Below are 21,157 nucleotides of genomic sequence, written 5' to 3'. Positions count from 1 at the left end.
GGCCTCTGGAACCTGAGGAACAGCTTTGTCCCGGGCGCCTCGCGTGCGATGAGCAAAATGAGCAAGGAGAAAGAAATGCCAGCTCTTTCTGAGCTAAAAAAGATGGGTCAGCACTTATCAAAACCTATTAGTTCTTCAGTCCAATTACATTTTGAATGAACACACCCCATTCCCATTGTGTTTCTCAATGAATGATTCTGGTATTTTCTTTCAGGAATATACTGAATCAGCCACTGCGGGCAATTAACTCAATAAATGACTACCAGAGGGATGCACTGATTCTGTTTCCATGTGAATCCAAGATCTGTGAAAAGCTGGAAGAGCACTCAGCAGGACAGTGCTGAAAGTGGAGATGTGTTCCCAGCTTCACCCACTGACACAGACCCGTGAAGCTGAAGGGTAACAAATGGCAACCCTGCCAAGCAGAATTTGGCCCTGGATGGGTCTAAAGCCAGGGAGAATCCAGGGTAAAAAACTGCTGCACTTCATAAAAAAATCACCTTTCCAAATACTGACATTTCTGCTTTTTCCTGTTTAGATGCAGTTTTAGGGGAGAGAAAGGGATCATGAGAATTTCCCTACAAACTGCTCCACAAAACAGTTTGGATGTCATCTCTGTTATTCCCTGGAGACCTCTGTGTGCGTCCAGTAAAAAGCCATGGTGCTGAAAAAAGGTTCCTTTTCCTTCAGCCTCACACCCTCGTTTATAGAGAGCAGCTCCACACAGGAATTTGGGATAAATCACTGCTCTCTGAGAGTCCTTTCAAGAGCTGAGGGGAAATATTGTCAGTGGAATTGCCCATCACAGTGGGAAACAAGCAACCCACAGAGGTGCAGTGCTGTAAACCCACAGTTAAAAGAAATCAGAACCCTCCTGAAAACAGGGAAATTCGCTTACACAGGGCACCTTTGGTCACTGCCATCAAGTCCAGGATGTATTTTTTACCCACTGACAGCAGCTGTCTGTGTGCTGCTAAGTTTCAGTGCTTTCTACAGACTAAATTTTATGACAATGCTTGCTCCACACTTCTCTTTGGCAGAGAATTATCCCTTCCATGCCCCAAACAGTTTTGCTTATTTTTTTTCCCCCCGAGTGTTCAAATATCCAAAGGGCCAAAATCAAGCTGTGTCTGCTTGGCATGTGAAGACCCTACATCACCAGAGAAACTGGAGGCAGGAAGTTTTGAACAGAGGTAGGAACAGTAAAAGCAGTGATGAAAGGCTCTGGAAAGTTTTTTCTGGCTTTAGTGTTTCTGAAAACACTATTCAAAGACCTCTGCAAAAAAAAAAAAAAATCCCTATGGCACCAGAATTTGAGATCAAAGAAAACAACAACAACAACAACAAAAAGATGAGAGGTGTGGAATGAGTAGAAAATATTTGAGAAAAGAGAGTTTTTAAAATATTTATATACATGTACACACAGAAATGAAGACATAAATCCACCACAAGACTACTAACAATGTGCCTGGCAGAATCAAGGCTTTGGTAGAATTCACAGCATTGAATGGGTTTGGGTTTCTTTTTTTCAAGTGGCCTTGCATGGCATAGGACAATTTCCCCTCACTTCTGATTTGCCAGGGATGATGCTGGATTTAACAACACTTGAAATACCCTAGAAATTCTTTACAGTCCAAACTCCCCTCCTTCCTCCCTACAAGCTAAGCACTAGTTCAGCAACTGGTTTTGCCTTCAAAATATTTAAGGGAAGCCCTATGACCTACGTAATATTAATTTTAAAAAAATTAAAAATCAGGCTGTATAATTGTTATTTTTTTCCTTAGAAGCTTGAGACATCTGCAAGTGCCTGTCCCAGTACAGAATCCTGTTGGCTCCATTGTACATGTGCACTCAGGACGGTTTATTGCACTGCATTTAAGCCCAAGCAACGAAGAAAATCTTGTGAGATCATCCAGGGATTCTTGTTTTATTAATAAAGGCATGTAGATAGAGACACTATTTAGAGGTACTATGGGTTGGTATCAAAAGTTATCCTGATACTGTCTGTGGGCTTGGGCAGATACTTCTGTTTCTTTTTGCGTAACCCTACTCACTGAAGATAAATACCGTACCAAAAGCAAAGACATGCAAAGGAAATGAGATGTTTTGAGTCTTGCCACAGGCAGCCAGGCCAACATTAAGGAAGAAAGGCTCTCCTCACCTGGCAAGGGGCAGCCCAGGATCTCCAGCCTCATGCAGATGCTGCCCTCCTCGAACCAGGAGCGGGGGTTGATGCGGATGTAACGCGCCACCAGCGGCACCGGCAGCATGTTCAGCACTGGGATCTCCTTCTCGCTGTTCCCTTCAAAAATCTGGGCAGGACAAGCAGAGGGAAATGGCAAAGTCACTGCTTCCAACTGTCTCTCAGAGGTTTTGGTAAACCGAAATGTAAAATCAGCTTTGGGGTCCAGGCTGAGGGTGGCTCAGGCCAGAACTGCTCTTCCAGGATGGTGATCGCCCCATTCCCCCTGGACAATTCTGTACCTTGGGATTTGCTCTTAAAATCAATGGGACCACTGAGAGACGCTGCCATTGACTAACCTGTGGCCAGCCCCTGCGTTCCCACCTCTGCTCTTCCCCACAAAACATGTTTCACTCTACTCACCACATCCCCAGATTCGTTTCTGACAGCAGTCCATGCGTGGCTGTCATTGCTCACCAACACTCTGTAAGAGGTCACCCAGTTACTCCTTGAAAAAGGGAATAAATAAGTTATTCCTCATAACCTAGAATGACTACACATTATTTAATATAATCAAGCTTATAAGGCTGCTAGCAGTGGAAATCCCATTTGGCAAAGTCATGCCAGCCTGGATCCAACAGACAATTCAAAAATCCCAGCACATAGAAGCAAAATCCTGGTGAGATAATATTCTGGGATTCCAGGAGGTGAGAGACTTGCTGTTCTCCTCTCCTTTGATATGCAGAGTTTGAGATAAATGGCTTATCTAGAACAGATTTATGCAGCGTTCAAAGATCATCTTTTCAGCTGCATAACATTTATTAGTTCTGCTGTTATTATCAGAGAGGATGGGAAAAAAGTAATAAATCCTCAAGGATGAAACATCTATGAATTTCAACCAGCAAAATTTCCATTTCTTTCAATAGAAGAATAACTGGTGCCTGCAGTTATTCTTGTATTTATTAGCAAGACATAGGGACAGAGAGACAATTGATCACAGGACTGCTGCACTCCTACAATATCCTGATCAATCCCCAATAGGCTGATTTTTCTAATGGTATCTGATTTACAGCAAAATCTCCTTTCATCTAAAAATGTCAAATACTTCAGTCAGGCCTCATCTGGTTCCATCTAAAGAAGAGTCTGAGGAAATGCAAAATGCTGCTTCCTATATTCTGGCTTAAAGCTGTGGAGTTTCACACTGCCTGGGCATTAGCCGTGGAAATGTGTGTACAGGGATGGAGAAGGCTGGAGAAGGTAATGCCCAATTCTCCTCTCACATTTGTAACTCAGAAAGAACAGCAGTGATTTATTTTTTTTCCCCTGACACCTGGTTTCAGCAGGCAGGGACTTGGAGGACACCAGGAGTACCTAGAAGGACAGACACACCTAAAAACTTCCCCTTGCACTGCTCCTATACAAACACAACTTTGATTTGTTTTGTTTTTTCTTTTTAAAATCAACTAATAATAGCAGACTACCTATGAACACACACCCCCACACTGAACCCATTGTGCCTGTGTTTAAAGGGACAAACCAGCCTTTATGTGCCCGCTAAAGAGAGTCAGGCTTCTAATGAAGACCAAAAAGGGACAAGGATGGAACAAGGGTAAAACCATCGGCTCCAATTCACCAAGCCTCGTACAAAACAGACAGCTGAGGGTTTTTTTACACACCTAAAAACAAAGATGAGATAAATATTTAGTAGGATTTGGAAAATCAGTTCTGGACATTCTATACTAATGCTCTCAAAAGTAAAAAAAAAAAAAAAAAAAAAAAAAAAAGAGATTTTGAAAAAAACCCCCAAAACCCCCAACTGAACAAACCCAGCTCTGTTTTAGACACTAGACCAGTCCTTTGCAACTCTTTCACCAGCCTCCTTCAGTGAATAGATTTTGCCATTCATGTTAGATTAAATGGAAAAATCTTGACTATCGCCAAGCAGACAACTTTTTGTTACGGGATTGAAAAGAAGGGTACATCTATCACTTGTAATGCACACAACTTTAGTATTTGGTAAACAACTGTAACAAGTTAGCAGCACTCTGAAAATCCTAATTGTCTGCCTTTCAGTGGAAGGGCTCCTGGGGTAGGAGATTTACTGGAGAGCTGAGAAGTGCCGTGCTGGCACTTCTCTAGAGTTTGGCTGTAAAATGATAAATGACACACAACAAAATAAACAGTGACTTCAGCATGTTCAGCATAAGTTTCTCCTGACTCTTGCATAAGAACTTTCTTCCCTCAGCTTCTCTGTGTTCTTACGTTGAAGAAAGGCTGATTTACTCCTGTCAAATAAAGGAGCTAAGAAGGAAGGAAAGGGACTTGAGACAAGGACGTGGAGTGCCAGGACATGGGTGATGAAAGAAAGTAGGTTTGGATCAGGTATTGCGAAGAAATTCTTGGTTGCAAAGGTGGGGAGGCCCTGGCACAGGGTGCCCAGAGAAGCTGCGGCTGCCCCTGGATCCCTGGCAGTGTCCAAGGCCAGGCTGGATGGGTCCTGGAGCACCCTGGTCTAGTGGAAGGTGTCTCTGCCCAAGGCAGGGAGTGGTGTGAGATGAGCTTTAAGGTCCCCTCCATCCCAAATCACTCCATAAAATGGCCAACAGCAAAACTCTGAAAAAGAGGATAATAGCTTCTTCTGAATTACTAGAAAAAGACAAGCTCGAGAGCAAAACTCCTGGGTTTGAAGGAGGGTGCTGGTGGCAGTGTACACATTCAATGCACATAAAATTATATTGGGCTTTTTGCTGTTTTGTTTTTTTTTTTTTTAATTATTTTCTCGCTCATTTTGTTGGGGGTTTTGCATGGGCTTTGCATAATTGGGGGTTTTTTTTTACTATTCTTGGCCGTCTCTCAAAATCTGGCTAAATGACCGAAAGAGGCAACGCCACAAACCAAATAACATCATTGCTTCTAAAGTATTACAGAACTTTTCTCACTTCAACTGCACAGATCAGATTACGAGGGCAAACACAACACATCCATATTCATTGCTCAACATCCACCGAAGAAATTCAAACAGAGCACTAAAGTCACAGAAAACCACAACAACAACCGTGGACAGACTGTAACAGATTTTGTAAGAAAATCATGGCACGTATAGGATATTTTAGAACAGCAAGCTCACTTTACTGGCATGAGAAAATATTGCTGTCACAGTAACATTTCTAAGCTAGGACTTCTATTTTACATATTTTGATTTTCCCACCCCCTGCCATTACAAAAGTTCAAACTTCTCCCACAGGAAAACATATACAAGTAGCCCTGCACATTTTCCATCTTGAGGGGCAACAAGTAATGTGCTATGGAGAGGCAGAATGCAATTAAAATCCTAATGGACTGCATCCAGTCTTGGACACTGGCAGGATAGAAGGACCTCAGAGCATCATGGATGAGGTAAATCAGTGCAGTGTATGAAGGCACACACCATACACTATTAACTGTGTTTGCCTGTAAGGGAGAAGCAGAATAAAAACATCACAGGGGATCAGATCCTTCTCTCACTGGCACTACATGCAAAGCTGCCTCCAGGGGCTGAAACCCTTCCCCCTTTTCCCCCAATGCCATAATAAAAACAGCTTCTGGTAACGTTAAGAAGGCTCCTGTAAATTCAGACACCCCTGAAAAATGGCATCTTCTCACTAAAAACCCCATGGGCTGGGGAAGGGGAGCCCTGTGTGTGTTCTTGCGGTCAGAGGATCTGGGAAAAAACTCACAAAGCCTGAAACTGGCAGAGCTTTGGCTGAGTATCCTCAAATCCCAGACGCTTCTACAGCTCCAGCCCAGCACAAGAACAGCCAACTCACTAAATCTTCCCGAGAGCTGCAGTTTTCCCACCTGTGCGTGGCATGGAGGGACTGCTAACCCCAGGAAGCAGCTGGGTGTGTTGCACATGCTCCTGCCTGTTTGCAGCAGGAACAGCACTTCCCAGGATCCAGGAGTTCCATGAACACCTGCTTTATTCACGTAGGCACAGAAATCTAAAGGGTTTTTTTGTGGCAATCCATGAGAGGAACACGGCAGCTGAAGCAAAGCCTTGTGCCGGGAGAAGTATTGGGGAAATTCATCGGTGTGATTACCTGGTGACACCAAGATCCATCTCTTGGGATTTGGGATTTGCAGACAGGGATTTCTGTCACTTCCAATCGTTTTGGGGCCCATCAGCACTGAACAATAAAGCTGTCTAAAGAAGGCTGAAAGAAAGCTGTAATGTTTTCCAAGACTCAGGATGTCCCTGCTGGTGTTCCAGAGAAGCTCTTCTGGTTTCACTCTATAAAATCTCCCAGCACCTACCTTTGCACTCCTAAGAGAAAAATACAGATATTTGTTGGCTTTATAGAGCTGAGGAGACAGAATTCCGGGGAAGCCCTAGGCCAGCATTCAGAAAAGAGTGCATTAATTATCCCCTTGGCAGAGGGCAAGGCAATAGAGAAACCATTGCGTGACAATCCACGAGTGCCTGAGGTTACCCCCAGCTCATCACCCCCTGCCACAGAGTGCCACTTCTGACACACAGATTCCCTCCACGCAGAAAAAAGATCTACGAGGTACTGATCTGACAGGGATCCTTTGGATTATTCAGGTGCATCCCTTTTAAATAACCCCTTTGAAAATTTACGGCAGCCTTATCTCTTCAGGAGCAGCCTATCTGAAAAATCTCAGCATCCACTGACAGTATTAGTCAATTCCTTTCAGAAATAGTAACTGCAAAAATCAAACTATGATTCAAATTCACTTTATGTGGTGGATTTTTGAAATATTACTAGTTACTTGATTTTTATCTGTAATGCACTGGCCTTAGACAAAGCTTATTTGAACACCTTCAATTTCAAATTCAGCTTCTTGTGATGCATGGAAATGTCCTGCTTTTCCATTTTCATCCAAAAAGAAAAGCTGAGGGATTAAGTAACTTGCCCAGGGACAGTGAGAGTAAACCTGAATCAAAGCAGAGAATTAAAAGCAGATCTCCTACAGCTTTGGCAGTTTCCTGTCCCGATAATCAGCTTTTCCTTATCTGACCACAGCATCAGGCAACTGAGCACAGGCAAGAAGAGAACGGGCAGCACCACAACAACAAAAGCATCTCCCAGCCGTGCCTTCCCTGATACAATTTCCTGACTTTTCCTTCTGTGTGTTGGACCCAAGGCTGAATCCCAGCTGAGGAGACACACAAGGAGTGCTGAATGGGAAGCAGTGCAGGGATGCCAGGCTTTTTCCTGCCCAGGCTGCAGCAGGCATTGGATCAGCTGAGAATTGGGACTGTGGGTTTATTCTGTTTGAGCAGCATCTGCTGCATGCAATATTTTAAGGCCAAGCCTCTCAATCACGGAAAGCTGAATGGGCAACAAGTGAAATCAATCCAACACTTCGATCCTCATCTCTGAGGATGCTTTTCCACATCAAGGAAACCCCATGTGATGATTTGAGGTAAACAGGTGATTCGAGGTGCGGGAGAGCAGAAGGTCAAGCCCAGAGCAGCAGAGATGGGTCACAAAGAAGATTAAAGGATGGAGCACCTTCCTATCTGAAATGGAGAGAATTTGGGTTGTTCAGCTTGGAGAAGGCTCTGGACTGGAATTCAGAGCAACTTCCAGGGCCTAAAGGGGCTCCAGGAGAGCTGGAGAGGGACTGGGGACAAGGGATGGAGGGACAGGACGCAGGGAATGGCTTCCCACTGCCAGAGGGCAGGGATGGATGGGATATGGGGAAGGAATATTCCGAGGGTGGTGAGGGACTGGAACAGATTTCCCAGAGAAGCTGTGGCTGCCCCTGGATCCCTGGAAGTGTCCAAGACCAGGCTAGATGGGGCTTGGAGCAACCTGGGATAATGGAAGGTGTCTATGGCAGAGGGATTGGAGCAGGATGACTTTTAATGTCCCTTCCAAGCCAAACTATTCCATGATTCTCTGACATTCCTGGAATGAGACCAGCAAACACCAGCAGAGCTCCCATGAACATCATCTACAACGGACCTGCCTCCAACTGGGCATTTTATTCTTCTGCTGTCAGGCTAACCTGATTTATCTGCAATACAAACCCCAAAAATTAATATAAAATAGAACCAGTCAGGCAAATTAATGTGTACCCAGCAATAATTAATAAACTGATGAACCAAAATACTTGATATGGCAAAATCTCTATACTAAAAAATACTGGACAAGCCTTATGCTAAATGATACTCATGCAACAGAATCAGCATGCTGGCAATTAAATGGCTTTCTACTTGAAAAATTAATTTGTACTCTCATGCAATTAAATGTAAAGCCATTAATATTAATATTCTTTAATAATATTTATGCCGATAAAATTTTAAATCACCCGCTGCCAAACAGCTTCCCAATAAGTCAAAAAAATGCCCAGGCTAACCACAGGTAGCCCAGCAAGTTTTGCAAACTAATTAAAATAAATATGATTTAGGAGATGAAGATTGACTAGCCAGCAAGGATATTTTTTTTTAATAATTGAAATCTTTGAATGTTTAATTTTTAAAATTGCTTCTAGCTGACTGAAATGAATGTACTGCTGTGAGATCCATCTCTTTGGAGGCCCTGTGAAGAAAAGCTCAGAGCCATAATTTCACTTGCTTGAACCAAATTCAGCACAGATTTTTCAAAGCTTTACTCCATCAACAGGAATGAGTTGGGGCTGCAAATACCTTCCCAACCCAACATCTGCAACTTACAGCCAGGTTTTTACAAGAATTTTATGACTTTCTAGAAAATCTGGTGCCAGCTGTGGATGGGTTTTTTTGCTGTTGTAATTCAGCCAGTAACGCCTGAAAGTGCCAGGGTCAGAGACATCCTCTGCCCCAAACATTTTCGTCTTAACACCCCTCATTTTGGGCCACACTTTGCAACGAGATCTGCATGAGTTTGAATTTTTTTCTGCACCAGATCCTCTGCACCTGCTGACCACAACCAAGCTGGGATGCCTTTTCTTCTGAACCCCCCTTTTCGTGGCATTCTTAATTTTCCTTTCTTTCTTGTGCCTATCTCACCTTCGTAAATCAGTCGTGTATTTGAGGAGAAAACCCCAGACTTAACAGGCAATGCCTCATTTGTGAAAGTTTAAAATTCATTTAGAAGAACTTTGTGCATGTTAAAATACAGGAAAATGAAAGGCCTTGAGAGGAACCAGCAAACAAACACTGCCACTCATGTCCACAGCTGAGAGAACATTTACAGCAACGCTGAAGGGTCTCACCAAGCCCACCGAGAGGTGGCCAAGTGTGGAAGGGACACTGGTTTGGGAAGGGCAGAAGTAGAGGGACAAGGAGCCTGATGACCCCAACGTGATCCCCACCCCACCATTCTCACTGCAACAAGTCATAGCGCACATGCCAAACGCACAAATCCAGGCTGTGATGAGTAAGGGTGAGTAATCTGCTGCAGCAGATGCTGAAATTCACTGGAAGTCGCCTTTTCCAAAAGGATTCAGCTCATTCGATTTCAAACCCCTTCCGTGGAGGTTAAAAAGCTTTAGAGCTTTTCTGAGCATCCCCAGTGAGTCTCACTGTGCAGGGCAGGTTGCGTCCACTCCTCAGCACCCTTTGGGAGTGCAGAGTGGGCAGACAGGAGCTGTCCCTGGGGGTGGCAGTGACCTGCTCCCTCCCAGCGAGTCACAGACGCTCAGGCAGAGGATCCCCGTGACAGATCAGACCCACAACAGAACAGCATCAGCTCTGACGTCGCTGTCAAACAGACTTGTGAAAGCATAGATCTGTCCCTGGCTGTGCTGTCAGCACCCCACCCACACAGGATCACCCCAGCTGGTCACCGAGGCAGTTCCTCAGAGCCCAGGGGAGGTGGGGAGCGCTCAGCAGAGTGACCAAGGCTGTGACAAAATCCTGGGCAAGGGACAAGAATTGAGCTGGAAAATCAACAGGGCACAGGTCCGTTAGGCTGACCTGGAACAGAGACTGGACAGAATTAGAGAATAAAGCTGATATTTGTTGAAAGGTCTTTAGGATACACCTTGGGCAGGACAAGAGCCTGGCCAGGGCTACACGCGAGGTGGACCCAAAATGGTCACAGAATGGACAAATGGTCACAAGATCTTACATTTTTATCTTTTGGTCCATTTGCATACTGGGATTTAATGGTCCAATTACAGCTTCAGATTATGAAGTCCCACCCTTCTTGTTTTCTCCCTTCAGCCCACCCGTGTTTGTGCTTTTGGGCTTGAAAACTTGTAACCTTTGTCCTTGGTGTGCAGCAGGAAAAGGATTTGTTTTGTCCCCCTGCTCTGTGAAGAGAGCTGAGTGACACTGAATGTGAGGCTCAGAACTGCACCCCTGGGCAGCATGGAATCTGAAAACATGAAAGCTCAAACTTAAAGCATCACAGGGACTGAAATTAAACCAATAGATGGAGAGCCCTGGAGATGCAGCTGTCAAAGGCTGGCTCGTGAAAGCCCATGAGAAGGATTCACCAAGCCACAGTCAAGAGAAAATATAATTTATTAGGTAAACCCATCATAAACATTAGTATAACATGTAACTGCTGACATTATTATCTCCAGGGAGCTCTTCCTGCAATGAGTTCAGGTTGTTTTATAACTCCCATCAATACACTTGATATGATTTCTATGGATTTGGAACGATTCACTCCACGAGGCTGACTTTGGCAAAGCTGCAATAATTCCTGCAGTCCTTTCACCCAATCAGGGCAAAATAACAGTTTGCACTGATTTAATGCACCAGAATTCCTTGAGTCTGCACACAGCAGCTGCTTGTTTTGTTACATGATTTGGATAAAACATTGAGACACATCCACTGAACTTGCTGAAGTTTCACCGGGGTGTGTTTTCACAGCCTCTGCTCTGAAAGTCAGTGCCAACTTTGTCTGTTGTACTTGTGAGCTGGGCAGGGTTTAGGGTTTATCCTCCTCTCCTCTCACAAGCAGCACTGCACTGATGAATTTCTACCCTTCATGTGTACAGTGCAAAATTCTGTTCTCTTAGATTGTAGTAACAGCTCGAAATGCCTGTGAATATCCACTCCACTTTCTTGAATGCTGCCACAGTGTCACTGGAAGGATTATCACTGCTCTTTCTCCTGTTACTGTGGGAATACTGAAGATGCTCACATGATTATCTCTTCAGGAAGCCAGTGCTACTCCTGAGACCATGACCTTAGTACCAGGAATAGCTGGAAAGACCCTGGCACTGTTGGACATGATGATCTTAGAGGCATTTTCCAACCTCAATGGGACTCTGATTTTTACTGCCTTGCGAGCAAGGAAATTACCCCCTTGCCATAGAGACTACCAAGAAACAAATCTGAGCTTCTGAGAAACTGCCAGTGAGTGCAGCAAGAAGTTGAAATGTGGCGCAACACATCCATTTTGTGACTAAAGCGCAGGATGCTGTACCACCGAAATTAGAAGCAAGCAGGCAAATTGCACTGACCTAAATTTATCCTCAACTGTATCTCTGGAAGGCACCCAGCTTGTTACAGACCTACAATCCCCTCAGGACAGTTGTCAAAGGGGATGCTGGGGCATCATGAAGAGCTACGCTGCACACAGGGAAGGCTGAGGTCGAGGGTGTACTACCAAAAAAATTGCAAAATCATTCCCCTATTCAATCACAAGAATCTCGTCTGCAGCAAAAGCATGCTCAGACACTGTTTCCAACCTGCTGGATATTTATTATTTGCTGTCCCTACAGAGCAGCACGGGGAAATCAAACAAGTGACACAGCAGGGAGTGTGCAGTGGTGTCTACACCAGCTTCTAGTTAAAATGTTTCTTCAGCACTAAGGAAAATTAGTGACCAGCTTAAAAGTGTGTCAGTTTAGAGCCAGGCAATACATGAAAGTCATTCCTTACAGCCAGCAACACCACTGATTTGATGTCTCCTCAAACCTCTTAATAGCTGTTGCAATTTTGGAAGACACAGGGAATAACCTCTACCCAAATCAGACCTGAAAAATTAAGATGCCCTCCTACATTTTTTGTCCTAAAGAAAAACATCTTGCATAAAAGGAAAAAATCTTCAGTATTTTCATGAAGCTGAAAGGTCTTCAAGAGAACACACTTGAAAGTAAGTCTATTTTAATTTTTCTCTAAAAAATTCTTAGTTTTACTGCAGAATTCCAACTTTCTGCCCAGATCACTTCATCCATGCTTTTTCTTATTGTTGTCATTTTGTCATTCCACGGCCCACAGTGATAGTTCACAACTTACCACAACTGAAAGGTTAATTTTTCAGAAAACACGTCTCTCTCACTGCAACATCACATCCTCTCCTGAAAACCAAAACATCCTCTGCATTCACACAGCCTGAAGCTTCATATCACTGTCAGCACACACTGACTCTATTTTGACATGTGGGTTTTCTCTTGATAACAAAAGATGATGCCGAATTATCAGCAGAGAGTTTGGTTTGTGGGAAACAAGTTTGCTCTGTTTTTCAAACTCCTGCCAAAGTGCTAAGAGTGATTAATAGTTTCATTCCCTCTGTCAAGAGAGTGCATATTTTAAACTACCACATCATTGCTTTAAATGCGTGGCACAGTTCCACAGTGATGCTTCCAGTGTCCCACTCTACAGCCTTGAACAGTTGTTTAAAGGTATTTCGTTCTCAAAACTGGTATTTCGTTGGCAGCAATACGAAGAATTACACATATTATTTCTCCCCCAAAGCAATGGATATTCTGCTCACTTTCAAGGCACTGGATTCTATTCCTATTAACCAGCACTTGTGGCACTCCTGATTTTTTGGATATCTTTGGTGTAAAAATCAAAAAGAAGTCCTGGTTTTCACAGCTGGGCTCCACTTTTTCTGTGAAATTCATCATCTACAGATCTTCTGGGTGATCTAAGCACATCTGCCCATTTATGGGTGGCAAAGGAACACTTTTCCATGATTTCAGGTTTCCCAGGGATGACTGAGGTGCCTGAACTACAACAGCCCTTGAGCACACGTGATTGCTTTGACTAGTAAAAGGAAGGACTCCTCAAATCCAGGATTTTAAAGCCTATCCCTGCTTCTTACAGGCTTGAAAAAAGAGAGGAGAAAGATTTGATTCCCTGTGACCATCACAGAATTCACAGCCGAGCAAAAAAATTTTGACTCAGAAGTGCTTTTCCTTAAAAAGGAAATGATTAAACAATCCAAGTATTCATCACAAGCCAGGCTCAGTTTCCTTCTCTCCCATCAGGTCATTTGTGTTTTCAAGAGCTGCTTCTGCAACTTGGCCTCTTCCTCCTCGAGGCTCTCCTGTCTCAAGCCTGGCATGGACAAGGGAAGCCAAAATCCATCAGAGGAGACAGACAGGGAATAGCAGGAGAGGAAGGATTGAGGGGAAGCAGCTCCTGCCAGTGCACAGGAAATGGAAACCCCAAGCATTTTTGTGCTCTCTGCACTGTGTGAAGCGTAACCTTCAGTTCATCACTGCATGGAAAGCCCCCCAAAAAATGAGCCAAGCTCCATGTGAGCAGATCCTGCCTGATTGGAGTGATCCTGAAAACAGCCAGGCTGCAGGTGCCAGAGCTGCCCCAAAGGAGGAAAAGGATGAGTCCAGCACCAGTAAAAGAGCTCTGGCTGCAGCATCACACACAGGAGAGCAGAGGCCAGGCTGCTCTGAGCTCAAGTGTTGCAGCTTTGCAGTGAAGGTTTGGTAGAGGATTCAGCAGGGTGTCCCTCCCTGCCCTCCCCTGGCAATTGAAATGTCCTCATTAAGTCAGCAGCAGGAAACTACAGGGACCAGGACAGGTACAAATCTGATCTGGGCAGATCTTCCAGTGAAATACGGGGGTTTTTTTCATTTTGTTAAAAGACTCTTGTTCAGTGAAAAGAGTTGGTTTACTGGTTCTTTATCCCAGTGTCATGGAATCACAGAATGCTTTAGGTTGGAAGGGATCTTAAAGATCATCCTGTTCCATCCCCTCCAGGGTCACCTTCCACTGTCCCAGGCTGCTCCAAGACCCATCCAACCTGGTCTTGGATCTCTGGGATCCAGGGGCAGCCACAGGCTCCCTGGGCACCCTTTGCCAGGGCCTCCCCACCCTCCCAGGGAAAAATTCCTTCCCAATATCTAATATAAGCCTGCTCTCCTTCAGTGCCTCGATTTTTTATTTTTAAAACATAAAGCTGGGAAGGTCTCCAAGGCTTTGGACGAAATAAAAGTCTCTACCTCGGCTCCCCTGCCTGGCAGGCTTTCACTTCTAATACAACACAGATCAGAGAGGTGGTTTTTTTGGCTCCCATACCTACAATAAGATTATTCTCCAACATATGTTTTCATCAGCCATGAAAGCACTCTCCCCTTGTCACACAGCCTCATAAAGCTGGGAAGGTGCCTCAGGTAACAGGAGGGCATCTCTTGGTACAAGCTTTCATATCACAAACAATCCCTTTTGATCCCATCACAGTCAGCAGCTGAGGGTGAGGGAAGGAAAATCCTGAATTTCCTTTGCTGTCTGAGCAAAGCAGGCTCAGAGGGACCTTCCCACCCCAACACAAATCCTACCCCACTCTTTTCCTGTCCTTTACTGGGACTGTTCCTCCCCACAGCCCTGCTCCTTCCCTGGGGCGCAGTTCAGCCCTACAGGAGGTGTTTTCAGGAGACATTAACCTGCCCCACAGCGCAGCAGGTCCTGCTGAAACCATCTTCGCTCCCATCAGGAGGGAATGTGCCTGGTTTTCCTCAAATCTGAGTAGTAATCCAGGAGGAACCTGGAGCTGCTCTGCCAGCACCAATCCTGCTCTTCCTGCACACCCTCAGGGCTCTGCCCACCCATTTTTTATGGGCAAAGAGAGCAAAACCAAAATTCCCTGCCCATGGCAGTGGGGTCAGAACTCAGTGATCCTTAAGGTCCATTCCGACCCAAACCTTTCTGTGATTCTGCGTTTCGATGGTTCAAAAAAAAAACCCCAAAAAACCCCAAAACCCCAAGACGACTGTGAACACCAGCTATAAATAGAGTGTCAAGATCTGCCGTAAACTCCTAACAGAGCTGAGCTAAAAATAGAAGCGTGACAGGATGAAGCAGTGCAGCTCTGGCGTTGAGAGGAACAGCAATGTCAGGAGGATGAATAAAGAAAAGAGTAAGGCTTTGCTACAGTAATTATCCACCTGCCACAGAACAATGTGGGATAAATATAGAAACCTTATTGCCAAATAAGCACCTACTCCCACAACCACGTTCAAAGGAATTAAACAAAAAAAAAAAAAAAGAAATCCCACAGGAAATTAAGAAAGAAAAATACTCTTTTTCTAAGATACAGTGGCATTTTTTTCTGATTTACCTTCAATTACACGTCACATTCATTTTCTAAGGGAGAGTTCTGACCAGAACGGATGTGTCAGAGAGGTTGTGCATCTCCTGCACACTTGTGCAAAAGGTCCAGCAGCACAAGAGGAATTATCTGCTCACGTAAAGCTGTGAGACTCAGTGACAAATTAAAAGGCCGAACAAATATGTAAAGAGCAGGAAAAAAACCTCAAACCCTCACCTCCAATTCTGTTCCTGCAATCTGATAGCTGCATCCCTCATATACACTCCACAACAGTCACAGAGGAGTAAATGCAGACAAATCTGGGCAAAACACTTCTTTCTCAGTGCCATCAGCACATTCTCGAGCACAAGCAGCGGCCAGAAAGCTCAAAAATAATATATTTTTACATATCTACAATATACATATTTGCATAATTATATGCAGACACGTAATTAAATCACATTTTAAAATAAAATTCATTATAAATATATAAAATTTTATAAATATTTACATATATATAATATCTATGTAAATATATATATGTATAGTACTTTAAAGTTTGTTTTATCTGCTCACATAAAAATCATGTTATTTTGGAGTTACAGCAATTACTTGGTGCTTACCTTGAAATCAGGACATCTCAAAGAGGCATGGTTATTCTAAACTAAACTAAACAGGTCCCCAGAACCACAACCTAAGCTGCTCAAGATAAATATTGGGAAAGAATGAGGAAGTTTAACACAAGCAAATATGCCAAGGTGAGTGAAAAGGCCCAGATGCAGGTCATGACCACAGAAGTTTGCTACCCTTAAACTTTTATTTTCTTCCTTGCCTTTTACTGTTGCCCCATTCAATTACTTGATGTCTCACAGCACTTCCAATCTTTCTGGGGTATTTTTTTGTTGGTTTTTTTTTCTTGAAGAACCAAAGCACAGCAGGACATGAATTCCTGGGACTGAAAGCTCAGAACCCCATGGAGAAAAGATCAGAGTGTACTTACGACCAGAGGGAGTTTCTTCCCTGTGTGATGACTCCAGTGAACTTTGTCAGCCTTCGAGCATCTACTTCAATCCACTGGTAGGGGTCATTTCTTCCTGCACACCAAGCACCATCATAAAAATCATTTTCGTTAACACCTGCCTGAAAAGAAGGCAAAGCTGACCATAAATCAGAGCTAAGAAACTGAAGGTCTTTCACGGGAAAAAGACAGGAACACATCATTCATCCCCCTCTCTCCTCTGGCACCACTTTTAAGACCCTTGAGGCCCTCACCAAAATATTTCCTCACTCAAGGCGGGGCAGGAAATTCTGGGAAGTCCCTTTGAAAACGAAGAATGTTTACATAGAAGTTTAAGTCTGAAAATGTAAACAGAGCTTCAGGCTGTTCTTGTGGCCTGACAGAGCCACAGATCCACAGCTTTTATCCAGAATAAATTATCCACATGGTCTGCAGAGTTTGGGAAGTCCTAAAAAGCCAGCTCCAGCCCACGTAAATAATGGTCAGTGATTAGAAAATCTCATTTTCCCTGGGTGCAGCAAAGCAGAGTGCAGGGCACAAGGAAACAGTAACACTACTTCCCACCAGAACCAGAATTATTAATTTTCATAGCAAAGGTGGCAAAGGTTAAAAATTCAGGAATGTCTGGCTGTTTCCCAACTTGGGCACCAATCTGTATCCCAGTTTCTGCTGGGAAACCCGCCACAAACAGCCTTCCCAGCATTTTCAAAGAAATAGCTGAAGGTATTTTGGGTAAGCTGTTTTCCAAATAAATCTGAACTAGAATTGAATGAAACATAGCATCTGAAGCCTTCAGAGATTTATTTTCCTTCTAAAGCCCAGGAAATGTTTGGCACGGAGCTGGATACTGCCATAAAGAGCACAGAAGTTTTGCCACGTGGTCCTCTGAGGCTGCGTGTATTTCTGTGGTGTCTCATCAGTGGTTTATGTGCATTTATCATTGCCATCAGTGCAATTCCAAGAACGGATATTGTTAAATATTTCCCAAATGAAAAGGGAGAGGTTTGCAGATTTTTCTACCCAAATGGGTGGCTCTGACTCAGAGGGGATGCAGTGGTTAATCCCTTTTCCCAGTGTGGCTCTGATGGCATCTGAAGGAACTGCTGCAAAACACAAGACATTGATTCAATCCCTAAAACTTCTCATTTTCTCAGGTATTCAGGCCTGAGATAAGTCAGCTTAAAAATTATTTGTTTTCCTACATCTACCAAAATTAAATTAAGCCCCCGACTTCTATACATTAGCTGTAATATTCTAAGGAGAAGTTTGTATAAAAATCAAAGAAAAAAAAACACAGAGAAAAAGCCTGTTAACAATGGGAGATAAATTCTTCAAGGAGAGCAGAACAATGGGAAAACGTGAGAATACAAACACTGACCTGAGTTATAACCCTTCGCAAGGAAAGGTCTCAATGCCTTTTAAAATAAGATGGAATTTGAAGTAGCCTCAGGCTTTAAAACCTTGCCAGGAAGTGTTAAGATCTACAGAGCACCTTCAACAGGCATCCTGCTAATCCCCTTCACGCTGGGGAAATTCCACCAGTTCCTGCAGAACAAGTCCCCCTCTCTCCCAATCCCTGGTCCTTATTAAGCTGAGGATATTTCCCACTGGTGTGATGCTCATCAGGGAACAGACCTTCCCTCCACATTGCAATGAGAAGTGGAAAGCGGAAGAAAAAAAGTGTGAAAAAAAAAGTGCTTATTAAAATAAAAAAAATCCCTCCCACCTAAATTACATTCTTGAGTATCCATGGTTTCAACTGGGTTTAAATAAAGTTAAGCTAAATTTGCATATCAAATATGGGGAGTCTTAGTTATCCACAGCTTAAAATACTCTGGCTTTAAATAGGGGCAAAGATATCATAAAAAAAAAAAAAAAAAGCAACCAAAAAAACCCAGAAACAAACAAAAAAAATAAAATAAAGAAGAAACCATGCTGCTACTTCTCCCTGCTCTCTTATTTTCTGCTATCAGCTTCTCTGAGGCTAAAATAAAAGGGTTTGACTGTGTAAAAAGAAGCAGGTGTCTGTGTCCAATCAGCACAAAATACTACATGAAAAAGAGGAGTTTAATCAATGAGAAGTTCTTTTTAGAAATGTTTCTGAAGGAGAAAACTCAAGAAATTTATGCTACAATTTCTCTCCTCAAGCTTCAAGTCCATGTTTTTTTTCTGAAGGTGCTCTATTTCCCCATGGCCACTTCAAAAAAACTGTTTCTATAAAACAAAAACTTATAGACTCAATCAAGTATTTAGTAATTAGAATTCCTATTAAATTTCTTTGGAAAAATGATCACTCCTGAGAGAGGAGTACAGTTATCACCGAGCATTCTATCAAAAAATACAGATCAAGATACCTTCCCTCAGTAAGGTGTTCACTTGAATTTTAAAAATCCATATTGAATTACTGGAAAAAACAGATTCAAGTTATGTCATGGGTACTTAAATTACCTTCATAAGCAGGAGGCTGAAGGAGCTAATGAAAATTGGAAGCCAGGGCTAAGTCTTGAGCAAATCCTTTTTCCCTTCACAGAATATTCAAGAATAACTCCAAGTCTAACCCAGTTTGTGTTTCACTTGCAGCCAAATGCAAAAATATTTCTCAATATGCAGTGCCTTATGAAAAAAAAATCCTTTTGGATAGAGAAAAGGAGACTTTTTCTGTCACTCATAAATAAGTTATTCCCAAGTGTGAAAGTCGGAAATTGTAATTCAGCTAAACCAAGTCGGCTGCTTACTAGGTATCCAGAAAATAAGATGAAGGTTACAAATTCCTTTAAAAATAATACGACGTTGTGTTTTAATTCATGTTTCTCTTCCAAATTAGACATGTGCAAGGCAGAATAAAAACCTGCTCACAATACCAGTGTTCTAGAAGTCTTATTCTATAATGAGGAGAAAGATGATACTACCAAAATGTATTCAAATAAAGAAAGAAATTCCAATCTTCTGCCACAAATCAGCTGGAGCAGCAGTAAAAATACACCAAATATCAAACTATCTCTGCTTAAATTCTTTTCCATTCCCAGAGGGATGATCAAAAAAATTATTTTGCCATAGGAAGTTTGGGAGGAAAACAACAACAACAAAAAGCATTACTCATCACAGGTATTTATAGCAACCACTGCCAGTAGGGAAGAACTGAAACACACTGCGAGTAAATCTTCAATAATTTTGTCTTTTTCTTGGGATTTGATAACGCAGATTTTCAAAGGGAACAAAGACCTGGAAAGACAATCATGGAATCACAAGATGGTTTGGGTTGGGAGGGGCTTTAAAACTGATCCAGTGCCACCGCTGCCATGGCAGGGACACCTTCCACCGTCCCAGGCTGCTCCAAGCCCCAGTGTCCAACCTGGCCTTGAACACTGCATCTCCCAGCTTCTCCGGGCACCCTGTGCCAGGGCCTCACCACCCTCCCAGGGAACAATTCCTGCCCAGGATTCCCATCCATCCCTGCCCCCTGGCAGTGGGAAGCCATTCCCTGCGTCCTGTCCCTCTATCCCATGTCCCCAGTCCCTCTCCAATCTCTCCTGGAGCCCCTTCAGGCACTGGGAGATCTCCTTCATACACAAATGCCTGTGTCTGCAGACATGGGATTGCTTTACGTGGTTCATCTTCAGTGTTTGGATTTCTCCAACAAGGAAAATGAGGAAGGAAAAGAAACACAGTTTGACAAATTATTCACGTTTCAACCACTCTTAATTATCGTATGAGTGACAAATACTAATGAATTTTATCCCTGAAGGCAGAGAGCCTCAACTAATATTATTTTATGCCATGACTTCTCTTGATGATATTAAATTACTCCTGGTTGTGCCACTACTGCAGTTAGATCTCCAAAATATGGGATCTACCAACGTGGCTCGTGCCCTGGAGAAATCCCACCTTAATCCCCACATTCAGGCAGGACTGGGAGGAAAATCAGGTCCCACGCAATTCAAGGGCACAAGAGAAGCAGATCTTGCAAAGTCTTTTCCAATTCTCTGGAATAAAGCACACCCCAACTGATTCATCTCATGTGCTTCAGATAATCTAAACAGGAAAAAGGGGAAAAAGAGAAACCAAAACAAACCCTGTAAAGCTTTAGAAAAACTTAATTACTCTGCAAATTCTCTGTGAATTGAGGCAGCGCCAGTTACCTGGGGAGAGCCCTGAGCTTCTCAGCTGACTTTGCATCAGATGATGAGGTTGGGCAGAGAGAGGATTTTGTATTATTTTGGGGGGGAACACCACAGTCCCACGAACACTGTGACAGCTCTGTGGGGATATCCAGATCACTGGACAAGGGCAGCAGCCCATGGAATTGCTTGTCACCATACCCACAGCATGACATGTTGACAGAATTCCAGCGGCCCCACAGTGTTACCGAGCTGGGCCAAGTGTTTTCCTTCACGTACGGTTCTGAGAAGCAGGAAAACACAGCAGCTCAAATCCCAGTGCCTTTTGCCTCTCCCCAGCAGGCTGCAACCTCCTGCGCTGAGCAGCGAAGAGAAACCACCAGGGACCTCATTACCCACCTGACACATCAGCCACCTGCTGTACCTGTCCCTGCCTAGAAGCAAATTCCCTCTAAATATGACTGAAACTCAGGAATCTTCGTGCAGAGTCAAACAGAGCACTGAAACCCCAGTGACAGGGACCTGCAGATTCTAGGTTTAGAAAAGTGCTGATCATTTTTAACTAAGCCTGAAAAAGCTGGTTTTACAGAAAAATAAATGCAAGCCCAATTTTTTT

At 43.4% G+C, this 21,157-nt stretch overlaps 1 protein-coding gene across 1 annotated transcript in view; it reads right to left on the bottom strand.

Moving 5' to 3' along the window:
- CPXM2 (carboxypeptidase X, M14 family member 2) overlaps positions 1 to 21,157 on the bottom strand; it is a 68,796-nt gene that overhangs the window by 25,109 nt on the left and 22,530 nt on the right. The window contains exons 3-5 of the mRNA XM_066190765.1: positions 16,406 to 16,545; positions 2,606 to 2,690; positions 2,162 to 2,312 (exon numbers count right to left, since the gene is read on the bottom strand). Coding sequence (XP_066046862.1) covers positions 2,162 to 2,312; positions 2,606 to 2,690; positions 16,406 to 16,545 — 376 coding nt within the window. The remainder of the gene's footprint in view (positions 1 to 2,161; positions 2,313 to 2,605; positions 2,691 to 16,405; positions 16,546 to 21,157) is intronic.

Source organism: Chamaea fasciata, unplaced genomic scaffold (assembly GCF_029207755.1).
Source record: "Chamaea fasciata isolate MVZ Bird 193981 ecotype frontalis unplaced genomic scaffold, bChaFas1.0.hap1 SCAF_9, whole genome shotgun sequence".
Classification (NCBI taxonomy): domain Eukaryota; kingdom Metazoa; phylum Chordata; class Aves; order Passeriformes; family Sylviidae; genus Chamaea; species Chamaea fasciata.
The sequence above is the reverse complement of the archived record's forward strand: the minus strand, read 5'-3'. Positions and strand labels throughout refer to the sequence as shown.